Raw genomic sequence first — 13,367 nt, forward strand, 5'->3', positions numbered from 1 at the left:
ATACCTGCGATATTTATCATAGTTAGGCCTAAAACTGCTCTGAATCAGAACGCGATAACCTTCTGCATGACTTTACTAGATGTTAATTATACCTAGTGTGAAGCTTTTGTGCTTACCAAGCGTTCGCTGGGATTCTTTGGCTGACTGTGAGGCCAATTCGAACGCACATTTGTCATCATTTGTTATTATTCACGCTTGCATTTCGCTGGTACTTCTCCGTACACCAACAGGAACGTTGGTGCGGTCAAGACGCACAGGCGTATGATAACAAAAATATATCATTTGGATAGCATTTTGATGTCAAAATGTAATTTCGAATTGGCCTACGTGTGCTTGTCGAACGCACGCTTAACACGTAAATCGAAATGTATCTATATCTGTCTCTATTGCCCTAATAATGCTAAAGAGATATAGATGGAGATAACGAAACTATAATTTTCAATGTTTGAAGAAAGCCTTTAAAGCCCTACACTAACATTATAAATTGTGCTTATTCGTGGTTCCGAAGTCAGATTTTCCAGTGAGAGATGAAATAAATTAAAAGTGGAAAATTCACTGTCTCAGGCGGGGCTCGAACCTGCAACACTGGAACACTTAAATAGTCCATCCAGTACTTAGTCAGCGAATTTTTCCACTTTTAATTTATTTCAAAACTTAATAGGATGGTTTGCAGACGTTTCTGCTTAATTCAAAAATAATTGAGACATGAAATGTCAAAATATACCAAATTAACTTCAGATTCAAACTTCGAATCGGCCTCTAGGTAACAAGCCGTAGCATTTGTCGTTGAATTTGGGAGCATTTCGCGTGTATCCGACCTGATTTGTGCTGGAGGCTTTGTGGACTGGCGATGTGGACTCACCAATTATCGGCATATTTAGTATACAAGATATTTCCCAATACTGGTATCGAAAACTATTAGCTAATACTAAATTTAATAGCTAAAGAGCAAGTTTCTCTTGTAGTTCTATTTTTAGTCATATTAGTCTACCTCCTATTATAAACTGAAATAGATGTCATAGTTATATTCATAAAGAAAAAAAATATGAAGCCCTCCTGTGGTGAAGGCAGGATTTTAAATTCAAAACGGCGTCTTTAGCTATCTGGGCTAACGCCTTGAACCCCTAGTCTACCTCACCACGGCGGAACCGCCTACTGTTATTTTTGTATAAGTATAAGACAATATAGTAAGCGCTCGGTATTCCGGCGCTCGCCAATCTGGAACGCCCAGTAATCCGATAATTAGTGACTCAGGTGACCCGCTCTATAATCAGGTAGTTTACACAGCCGAACGCCGTGTTACAGAGCGAGTGCATGTGTACCTAATTTTTTTCTATACCTATTAAACTTTTTTATCTACACACATGTCATTAGTGCTCTATAATGCGTTCAGAAACCGTAGGAAATGACAAGCTTTATTACAACCAATTTTACTATGAGAACTTTCTTTTCTGTGGTAGTAGGAAAATTTGTACTTTAATGTACATAACGTTATAGATTTTTGTAGGTTATGAGTTTAAATTTGGAACAGCAGTCAAAACTCAAGTAGGTCTCTATTCTAGTATCCATAGATATTAAAACAGTTATCGATACGAAACGTCAATTTAGTATGTTTTTTAAATATAAACCGCACGATACTTGATCTCGAGTGACATGAGAATAGGGACTTCATTCTTTTGTCTAGGAATTAAAAAAACTACGGATGTGTGATATGCGTGAAAAAAGTTTACATTCACCGCCATTTGACGTACAGTTTATCTTTTAGTTAGTTTTAAGTATGTGTTTAGATAAAGTAGTGTATGTAACTGTACATAATTAGGCATTAAAAGATTGATGCAAGAGAGAAGAACACTCGTGTGATCCTATTAAGAAACTCACTAACGTTCGTTTCTTAAACCCACACTCGTATTTTAATGCCTCTCTTTATGTAGCAGTCACATAAACTACTAATATGTCATACGAATTAAATCAAAATAAAAATTACAAAAAGTTACTAGCTTAATACTGTCTCTACTAGTGATCATTAGTAGGTACTATGTATGACTGATTTAAAGTAAATAATTTATCCTGTTCTTCTTTTCCCTGATGCCGTCGGGGTCGGCACAACATGTTTTTCTCTTCCATTCTTCTCTGTCTTTCGTCACCTCAGCACTAATTCCTTTCTTTCTCATATCCTCTCACACACAATCCATCCATCGTTTTTTGGGTCTACTATCTGCTTTTCGTCCATGAACATTCATCCTTAACATTCTTCTGCCTATGTGGCATTCATCCCTCGTCATTACATGCCCTATTATCCTGTTGTCACTAAACAAATAATAAATCGTTTTTTCCAAGTAACTGTTTAAAGATGCGGTGTAAAAGCGCGGTGCTTAGCGCTAGGGCATCTAAATGACGAGTGATTTGCCGCGATGGCGCTTTTGACGACATGTACGAACAAGCCTCGCTTGTTTGTGAATAAACGAGTTTTATAACACCTGCCACACTGGCCAGAAGGGATACAGTAAGTACACCAAATATTTTTTGTAATAGGCCAATTTAAACGTGCACCTAACATTAAACCGATACGAGTATTTGAATCATATCAGTTGGCTGTCCATATGAGTACAGTCAAGTCAGAGGGAAATGTCAATACAGCATGCAATAACAGCTAACTGAAATGAGTATACGGTGCGCTTAAAGGATGACCCACATTAGAACGGTCCGGGTCCGATCCGAGGCTTCCGTCACTTCGTTTTCTATGACTGGTGATCGATTATAACGGTGATCACGTGACGCTTTCGATAGAAAACAGATATTTCGGATTTCATGGCCCGGACTCGGCCCGTTCTAACGTGAATTTAACTGCAGAAGAAATGGTTAGGGTTTAGTAGACTTTTCCTTTTAGTATTTAATGGAATAATAAATAACTCATAGATTGACGTTTAAGATAAACAATTTTATTCATTATTTAGATCTACTCGCAGATTTTAATATTAACAGGGATAAAGGCGCAGATCATCGCTTTACTACTGTTCCGAAACGTCCCCTGTGTCACAGTCCCACCGAGCTGTTACGTTTTTACTGCCGTCATTTCTTTAAAACGTGGTCTGTGTACAGTCGGCAGCCAAATTGGCTCGCAGCGTGCGTTCGCTTACACAAACACGTCGCACAAGGTGCACAAACACCGCTGCAACACAGATCAATGTGTGGGTAGATGAATAAAGATTGACGTCCGGTCTCACCTAGTGGGTAGTGACCCTGCCTATGAATAATAATTTTATTTTTTTATAGCTAGGGATTATGATTTTATTCAGTCTAACAACCAGACTATGCGTGTTATATTTCATTTCTTCGTTTCTATTATTTCACATTTCAATAAAAGCATCATTCATTCATTCAACATGGCGCAGTCGGTAGGTTTTAACAAGATAAATCAAATTATTTTATTAATTATTCACGAAATTTCAACTAGAAAGGTGAAAATCCGGTGGCCGAGTGGTTATGGCGTTTGCCGCAAATATATATGAGGCGCTGGTTTGATCCAGCCTTAGACAAAGAGCACTGAAGCCTTATAGGGTTAAGTTCGCCTTTGTACCTCTATTTCTGTAAATTTTATTTAAACCTGTGGTGCGTACAATGAAGTGATTACTACTACTACTACTACTGAAGGCCTTGATTACCTTTTTCGTATATGACATCAACGAGAGTTTCTGTTTATAATAATATACAGTGTGGAAAGATAAGCCCCCTGGCCCTGGAGTGAAACTACCTTAAATCCTTAAGCTGGCTCATTTTACTTAAGGGGAAACATTCCTTTATTTTTAAAAAGAAACAAAACTGCTTTCAAAGATTTTCTAAAACTCGCTTGCCTCGCCCGGGACTCGACCCGACTAAAAATTCCTAAAAATAAACACTCGCAATTTTATTCTACTAGTCGATACAGTTAATGTTAATGATAATATTTCTCCAAAAAACATTAGGTCTTACACTCGTCTGTCGTATAAAATATCCATAAAATCTAATATTTAGTACTCAAGATTTTTTTAGACAAGCCAAATTGAAGAAAAAAAGAAAATCTTAATATGCAGTTTTGTTTCTTTTTAAAAATAAAGGAATGTCTCCTTTAAGTAAAATGAGCCAGCTTAATAGTTAGGGAGGCGAGGTAGCTAAATGGCGTAATTCAACGGCGCCGTCGAGACCTATCAAAATCGAAAGATAAAATAATTTCGAAAAGAAAAGCTCGTATGGTAAAAACCATTTTAGCGGTGGGTTTGGCGTGTACGGTTTTTCAAAAATGTTAAAAAAAACAGTTACTTGGGCATTCTCGAGCGCGTCAGATATTCATACTACGTATGCCCCGAGTGCCTCTGATAACAACGGTATACTAATCTGCCGGTTTGCGTGGTGGGGGTAGGCATATAAAGTAGTCAAAAATGCAAAAAAAAAAAATTTACTCGAGCGCGTCAGATTTTCGGAAGGGGTGTTAAGTAGGCCCCAAGGAAGCTTCCTTTAAAAAAACTGACGATTTCGGCGTGACGATAAGTTACGATGAATTTTTGAAAATGCAAAAAAAAAAGTTTCTTTGAAATACTCGAGCGCGTCAGATTTTCATAGGGGAGGTTTATCTCGGTATCCTGAAAGCATATTTTTTTAATCTGACAAAAATGTTGGTGGGTTCTCTTAATCTGACCGAAAAAGGTTTTTTGGTTTCGTTTTTTTCCTTTCTTTCTCCTTGATAAAACGGGGAATTTAAGAATGACAATAAAATTACCTTTTTTGTTTATTTAAACTTTTTTATTGTAAAATGTATCGTTCGCGACTTATATGCCGCAACGCGTTCTTAGGAATACGAAATGGCTCCTCCACACTTCCGGTCATGCGGAAACCGGCAGATTTTGTATTTTTAGTAAGTTTTAGATTATAGTCTTCAAAATAAAAAATAAAAAAATCGCGCTCGAGAATGCCGGATTAACGTTTTTTTTTTACAAGTTCGCGACCCTATAACTCGGCGGCGTCAAGGACTTATCGTCAGATTAGTTAAATTTAGTCTTTAAACACTAAAATCAACCCCCAATATCTTAATCTGAGGCGCTCGAGTATTTCAGACTATCCATTTTTTTTTACTAATCTGATCGTCTATCCTAGGCGCGCGTCACTACATATAGAGCTAAATACTTTACAAGGTTGTTCTATTAGGTCTAAGGTATCTCTCATATCTTAAACTGCCACGCTCGAGTATTGCCGAAAATTCCCCTATTCGCCTCCCTAACTATAAGGATTTAAGGTAGTTTCCCTCCAGGGCCCGACTTATCTTTCCACACTGTATAAATATCAACTCAATAGATAGATGTGTCCCTAGCTATAATTTGGAAATATTTTTTACATCAAAAATCAACAAATTTACATCAAACTGAAGTTTTAGAGAGATAACATTTAATATTAAGTTTTATTATTTAAAACGTGAAATAATTCATTGTTAAATTTTAACTGGCTAACCATTTAAACGCTCCAACTCAGTATCTGAACGAGCCACAATTAATACCAATCAGTATTTTAACTTAACTAGAGACATAAAATGAACACCAATAACAATTCAAGTCCTATAATCGTTTCTTACTGCCGAGCTGTTGTCATAAAAATGCCTCAATTTTTCCGCTCTCGAGTTCGCATAACCGCCATGTAACGAGCTAGTAAAGGATCTTAATTGAAATGGAAGAGACGTTTACAGACCTCGGGGTAATTGCTATGCATTCTGCTACGTTAAGGTTTTTGTGCTTTTTGTGTTTCATTGCGTCTTGATTTCGTTTTACCCATTTACCAGTACCCCTAGGCGGGACATGTATGCATCCTGAAAGGTGGGCCAAAATGGTTACCGAGTGGGACCCACGGAACACCATAGATGGCGCTGGCGTGGGTGCAGGCAGACCAAAACGAAGATGGCGGGACGACTTGGACGCATTTAATCGGATTGGCGGGAACGTACAAACAATAGGGTCGAGTGGAGGAAAGGAAGGGAGGCCTTTGCTTAGCAGTGGGACACTAAACTAGGCTGACAAATAAAAACCAGTACCCCAAGTGTAAATTTCATTCGATAGCGCGACGCGACGTACACGTTTGCGTTAAGTGTCATTATTTGTATGAGATTTTGAGGTTCCAAAACGTCCCGCTTAGTGTGCTGTTCAGGTACAGAATTCATAAATCAGAACGGAAAAGAGTTATTCCTGAACCTTGGAATGCCTATTTTGTACATTACCGTAAACATATTTTTTAACATTTGGGTATTTTGGGACTTGGATGATATTCATTATGACATTCGACCATTTTAAGAAGGAAACTATTTGGCATTTTAGCATTTTGGAACAAAATTGTTTTGAAATTTAGGACTTATAAAGAAAATAGCATTATATTAGTATGTATTTAGGTGCAATTAAACCAAAGTGCGTCTGTAAGGCTGAATATTACAAAGTGACATAGACCCAACCTAGTCCCACAGAAACTGGTGTAAAGAGGAGTTTAATAGAAAGGGCATTATTAAATAATATTACTTCTTATCTACAGGCGCTACCACCCACAACATAACGTAATAACTATTATATTATTATTATAAAATTTTAAATAACCGACGCTTATCATTAGATTTTAAACCATTTTAAAAATACCATGTAGGTACATAATTTTGGAAAAGAACTAATAAATACTCATCAAACACCTGGATCCATTTTAACAAACATAGCGAAGAAGGAAACTCGCCTTCACGTAAAAAAACCGCATCAAAATCGGTCCATCGGTTTGAGAGCTACGATTCCACACATATACATTAGGCTCATACGTATAACAGCCCTCTTTTTGCATCGGGGGTTAAAAATCCGTTACATAAGCTGTACTAGATATATACCAGATTGGCGATAATGTCGTTAGAATATAAAATGGCAATTTTCCTTCGCCCGGGGTATTGTTTATTTTCAATTATAAACTTCATTATAGTGGCGAATGGAGCCCTCTTCATTATGAATAAAAAATACCCATGCATTATGAGCGTAAGATAGTCCGAGAGCCATTGAAATCTTGCTAAGGTTGCGGGAGACGTTTTATTTTCTAGGGATTTTTCTTGGAAAATTTCTTGAGTAGTTTGAAACACGGAAAAAAGAAGTGAACTTTTAGTAGAATAGTTATAGGGAAGTGTAGGTCTCTGGATTAACCCAATTAGCATTTCTTCCCATGTAAGGATTTTTTGTGTAATTCTGAAATATTCTTAGAATTGGCGATTTTAAAAACTAAACTAATAAAAAATATTTTTGTTCTGAAAAAATCGATGTAAGTTAAATGTTTTATTCCAGTTTGTGAAAAGTTGGCAGCGATTGTTTTAGCCCAGACTGTGCAAGTGTTATTTTGAACGTCACAATTTCATAGCCTTTGCACAGTCTGGGCTATCAAAATGCTGCCAACTTAGTTTGGTCTAACTCTAGAAGTAAATAAAATACATTTAGGTATAGGTATACCGAAATAGATGTCATATACGAATCAAAAACGACCAAATCTATCTATCTATTTCGGTTTATAGTTTAAATAGTAGTATGTCTAATTGAAAAAAAAAAAACCGGACAAATGCGAGTCGGACTCGCCCACCGAGGGTTCCGTACTTTTTAGTATTTGTTGTTATAGCGGCAACAGAAATACATCATCTGTGAAAATTTCAACTGCCTAGCTATCACGGTTCGTGAGATACAGCCTGGTGACAGACGGACGGACAGCGGAGTCTTAGTAATAGGGTCCCGTTTTACCCTTTGCGTACGGGACCCTAAAACACAAATTAAAATATTTTCATAGAAAGTAATTTAATTTGCTCTTGGAGTAGGTGTAAGTATTTTTATAAATCTGGGCTGATGAATATTTTATCTCAGATAATTCATTCATCCGCAAAAAAATGCTTCTGATCGCCGCCGGTTAGGTATAGCTTAAACCAGGGAGCTTTGTCGACTTATTATCTGGTTCTATATAAAATATAATCTTTATTTCGTTACAGTATTAAACGAGAAATCTTAAAGAGGAATATCATGCTCGACATTGGTGCTTATTAATAGGTATATAACATACTTATAATGTTTAGTATTTTTTATTCCCAACATTGCATGTTTTAAATTATATAATAAAATTATATAATTCTGCTTAGAGAAAATGGTTTTGTTATCTTTTATTGCAAACAAGCAGACGAGTCGCCTGATGGGAATCTGTAACCATCGCCCAAGGACATAAGCAACACCGGAGGAGCCACTTATGCGTATATAACCATGTAAACCGTTTGTTTCTTGAAGAACTTCTGTCTTAGCACAAATGAAATAGGTACCTTATTCCACATTTTGCACTTTCTGGAAAGTGAGCGATATGCCTGCTTATTCTTCTTGTACCATGTATCTAAGAAGCAGGAATGAGCTTTGCTCCTTTGGCAGGCAAATGTATGCTGACTTTGCCCCCATAAATTGACACTGTTCCATTAATAAACCATTATGATAGCGTAATGGCACAACCCTGTTAAAAAACGCTTACCTGCAAAATAAAGGCTCATTTAAATTAACTAAAACTTGTAGGGCAGATGCCTCGCGCGCCTCCGCGGGCACGCCTCCGCGGGCGCGCCGGGAATCCCAACTATGTCACAAAGAGCTAGTGTGTTAGACTTTGCTACGAACAGAATTTCACATGAAAACTGCCGTGTATTTACTGTAGCTTCTTGGGCTTTATGTTTGGTGAATTGGAAACCGCTTTGTCGTTATAATACTTAGGTATAAGAGTGGAACTACATTTTTTAGCTTGTAATAATGGCGATTATAAAATTATATTTAACGAGAATTGATCTCAGTTTAATCTCATTTTAACAACAATCGAATGCACCCCATATCAATCACAAAAGCGGCGTTCGAGACGTCACTCGAATGCCGCTTCTGCATCGCTCCGCGGAAGATCTATTTCGAAGTTTAAGACGATAAAACTAACTTATTAGAGAAACAATGAAGTATTTATGAATATGCTGGGAAGAGGCGAAATGCCATAAAAGTTTGGTGAACTGAGTGTGGATAAACATAATTGTGGACCGTAAAATTGTCATCTTAAAAGCTAATTGTAGCACGATTTAACCAATTTCATTGTAAATTGTCTTCAAATCTTTGGTAAACCATTACCTAGACATCTCGTTTGTACCATAAAGGGCAATCGAGATGCCTAATCATCTGTGTATTTTGCGCGTAATAATGAAAATTTCAAAATTAGAATACCATTCGATGAGCAGTATTTAGTTAGATTTAAATTGTTGTTTAAGTTTTAGTACTCTCATGATCCGACCGCTTCTTCATACTAACGTACTTAGTCCGCATTTTTCTCTCTGGATATTAACATTATATTATTATTAAACATTTTACGCAATTTGATACTAATACGTTTGTATATGGGGAAGCGGTCGTCCACTATCGTCTTTAACGACATTATCTCATGCGCATAAATAAATGCGAGTGCAATGTCTTTTACATAATATCATAACAGTAACAGATTTTGAAATCTAAATACCGCTCCAAACCGGGATAATTTCATGACCTCGCGTGCCAATACCGTTCGAGTGTGTGCCAATTTAGTGAAACTAATCAGAAGACGCAACTTTAGCGGGATTACGGACTATGTTGTAACTTGCTTCAATTAATTGGATTTAATGGAATTTGAGGTAGATTTTGCATGTAACTGGGACGTTGGGTTTTAGTATTTGTGTTTTAGGTACGTATTAGTTCTTAGATTTAGCTATTGATAAGGGTTATGTTACATGGCGGAATGTCCTCTTTAATGAAAAGTAACTATTTACTTAAATCGTAGCATTAATAATGACTTTTAATTAACACTTAAATGACTTGAGCACCTTTGGAAGTCCATAGTCATAGTGATGAGACTGAAACTTTAAAAGGTGATTTGAGAGTCAATAGACATTGTCACTTATTGCAAAAGTGGTCATAGTGCTTTGGTTCCATTGCGTGATTATTTGTAACTTTCAAAACACTTCCCAGTCCCAAAATGCCTAAATAGGTATCAAAGGTATTCTTATTAAAATTGTCGAATGTCATAATGACTCTCATACATGTCGTCGGAGTCCCAAAACACCCAAAAGTTAAAAAGTAAGTTTCGCGAGGCATTCCCGATGGGATTTCTGTTTGAATACGTCTTACTTTATTGGATTAACATTTATTATTACCTAAACGGTATGCTGATGCTGGCATTATTACTAACAGACTATGTGAGTGTTTCTTTTATTTTTTGCCATTTTTATATATTGTGATTTTTTTTGCCACTTTGGTGTTATTTCTACTCAGAATCACGACGAGCTCTTTCGATCCTAATGGGATAAAAAAATGTCCCAGAGTTTTTTCCTATTGTGTTACCATTTCCCCATATACTTTGTATGGCGTTAACAAAAAGGAAAGTTTGAAAAATGTATGGAAATTTTAGGACACTTTTTTTCTCCTGGATGAAAAGAGCTCGTGATCCTGACTAGAAAAAACACAAAAGTGGCAAAAAAAGGTCACAATATATAAAAATGGCAAAAAATAAAAGAAACGCTCATGTGATCAGATCATTTCGAACACGTCTGGAAGTTGTTGATAGTCAAAATGCTCCTCACTATACTTATGCTGTCGCTCGAAGTGCGCCAATCAGGCGCTACTTTAACAATCCTCGAAGCCAATTTGTCATGTTCACCATTAACCTGCATGTCGGTGACGCGGCTGTGTTTGAAGCGCAATTAATTTCGGTTATTAATGAAATGTGTACAAACGCGGTTGCGTGTCTTTTGTTGTGTTGAGGTTTATACACTCATGGCCAAATTTAGAGGAAAGCGAAAGAAAAGCTTAATTACTAATTTTTTAATTACCTACTTTAGGTGCTGTAATGCAGTAATTAAACCTTTTTTTTTTTAATTCCTCTAAATTTTTCCATTAGTATAGTTGCCTAATTTCATGGTATAGTTAGTTAGTTTGTTATACTGGGCATTTTCCGCAAGTCCACAACCATTGTGCCTATTTTGTGTGAATTTATATTATTATTGCGTAATTTCATGGTATACCTATGGCGCTGTTTTTCTATAGCCCTTGTCCCATTCACTTGGGGTCAGCGCAGCATGTCTTTCTCTTCCACACCTTTTCTATAGCCCTGTATTAGGTTAAATATCATTTTTGCGGCAGATACCAACCACTCGGCCACCCGAGTCACGGCGCTATGGGTCGAATTTTCTTAAGTATATGCAATCTCTTAAAGGCTTATGGCGCCCTTTGCCCTACTACAATTGCTTTTAAAATATTAGCATTTTAACCACCCTATCTCTGCCCGATCTACGATCCTCTACGACCATTTAAACTTGAAAACCCGCGGAATTGTGTCAAACCCTTAGGTAAGCCCTTCTAAAATATTATAAGGAGCTCTCTAGTGGCTCATTTAAGTCCAGGGGCTCAAGCCAAGAGTCCTTCTCAAACCCGATGTTATACGTATCTGGTGGGCAAATCTGCTAAATCCCGATATGTATATGAGAGACTCTCATTGAGAATGCGTTTTGGAGGCAAAAATCGAAGAGCAGCGAAAAGTATTAGTTTTAAGAGGGGGTTCTAATTCAAAATTTTAGTTTTTATTGAAAATTTACATTTATTATTGAAATCAAGGACAAATATCATGGGAAAATTCACATGGAAACTAGATATTCGCAAGGGCATACTTACTTCAAAGAAAACTTAAAAAAAAGAAGAAAAAATCGTGACTATCAAAGGCAGTGCACGTGTCTACCGTTTGAATTACACGGGTTAGTGAAGCTCTACTGTAACACGATAAAAAGTTATTTTGATATTGGGCTTTTTGGAGTATAAAAGTACGGACGGAACCCTCTATCGTGCATAGTCCGATGTGCTTTGGGCCTGTTATATACTAAAAATATTACTGTTTAACTTAAAACAAAAGATCCAGATTTATGGAGATTTGGTTTTGGTGGCGGTTTGTTTATTTGTGTAAGTATTTATTTACGCACACGGTGGGAACATTAATCAAATACGCAAATAAGTGTAACGGGTTAGCACTGATTATTTAGCACGTTATTATTTCGTGGATTAGCAAAGTAATGTATTTTTTAATTTCGACGTGCTTTGGGCGTGTTTATTACTAAAAATAATACAACGAAACTTACCAAGTCAATCAGTTGAGACAGTCGCAGGCCGAGTTTCACCAAAACAGTATTATTGTTCTTATCAACAGGTCGGATCAGCCTGTTATAATTACTAAGCAAATCATCGTAAAGTCTCTTAGCATCCGGATTGGCCCACACAACAAAAACAAAAGAAAACAATATGAAAACTATACTGAATCGCGTTGAAAACATTTTCACTCACTTTGAGGTTATGTTTCAAAATCGATAGCACTGACAAAACGCAGTTCCTTTTTCAAAATCATACGCGTTAAAAGCGTATTATAGAGTATCTTTTAAGTCTGAGAATTGTTTAAAAAGCGATTTTATAGTATATTTGACAGCTAGACCCGAGAGCGCTCAGTCTGTGGCGCCATTGCGGCCGAAACGTCAAATCGCTACTGCGCAGACTCGCTTTCTGTTTATTACCATGACCAATGAAAAACTCCAGTTGTAGCTACAAGTGACGAATAAAATCTGGTTAATGTTTACTTACTGTATTAAACTTAGATTATCATTCAAATATGTCTTATTTTGTAATTTATCTGGGTAGTTTTTTTTAAGTTTAAAGGGTTGGGTATGGTTATGTTCAGCCGAAATATGCGTATTTTTCGGCTCCGAATACATTATTTACGTGTAAGTAACCGATCGATGCGCAGTACGCACGCGCGTTACCCATTCATGGTTGTCGCCGCATCGCAATAATAGATGGCGTTGGTTGTAGGCAATTAATTTCAGTTGTTATATTTACGAAGGGATCTCACGCCGGCGGGAATGCTCGGCTTATCTCCCGGTACTAAACGGGTTGAAACTTATCTTGTACGCTATACCTCACGCTATTAAGGAGCAGTGTTTGTACATGTCATAGACGTTACAGGCCTACGATTATGATTTGTATAGTTTGTTATAGCGAGTTGGAGACGAGCTGTTATGACACACACGAACCGAACCACCGCCACACTGAAATAATGAGATACCTATTTGTTATGAACATTCAAGTTACAATATAGTATATGTCTGATATGTACTATTTCGTTGCTAGAATTTATTAATAACAATGTTTAGCGACGAAAAGTGTTACTTAAAAGTTCATGCCAATTTTCATGTCATTATAAGCATATCGTCAAATGAGAGCTTGACTTCGATTGTATGGGAGCGATGGGTCCGTGAGACTCAGATTAAGCTATAATTA

At 36.9% G+C, this 13,367-nt stretch overlaps 1 protein-coding gene across 1 annotated transcript in view; it reads right to left on the reverse strand.

Annotated features, from left to right (window-relative positions):
- The window catches only part of LOC134798606 (acetylcholine receptor subunit alpha-like 2), a 42,357-nt gene extending 29,899 nt beyond the window's left edge, over positions 1–12,458 (reverse strand). The window contains exon 1 of the mRNA XM_063770969.1: positions 12,179–12,458. Within this exon, the coding sequence (XP_063627039.1) occupies positions 12,179–12,370 (192 nt within the window). The 5' untranslated portion in view covers positions 12,371–12,458. The remainder of the gene's footprint in view (positions 1–12,178) is intronic.
- Between the last annotated feature and the right edge of the window lie 909 nt (positions 12,459–13,367).

The sequence above is a fragment of the Cydia splendana genome, chromosome 17, assembly GCF_910591565.1.
Source record: "Cydia splendana chromosome 17, ilCydSple1.2, whole genome shotgun sequence".
In the NCBI taxonomy this organism is placed as follows: Eukaryota; Metazoa; Arthropoda; class Insecta; order Lepidoptera; family Tortricidae; genus Cydia; species Cydia splendana.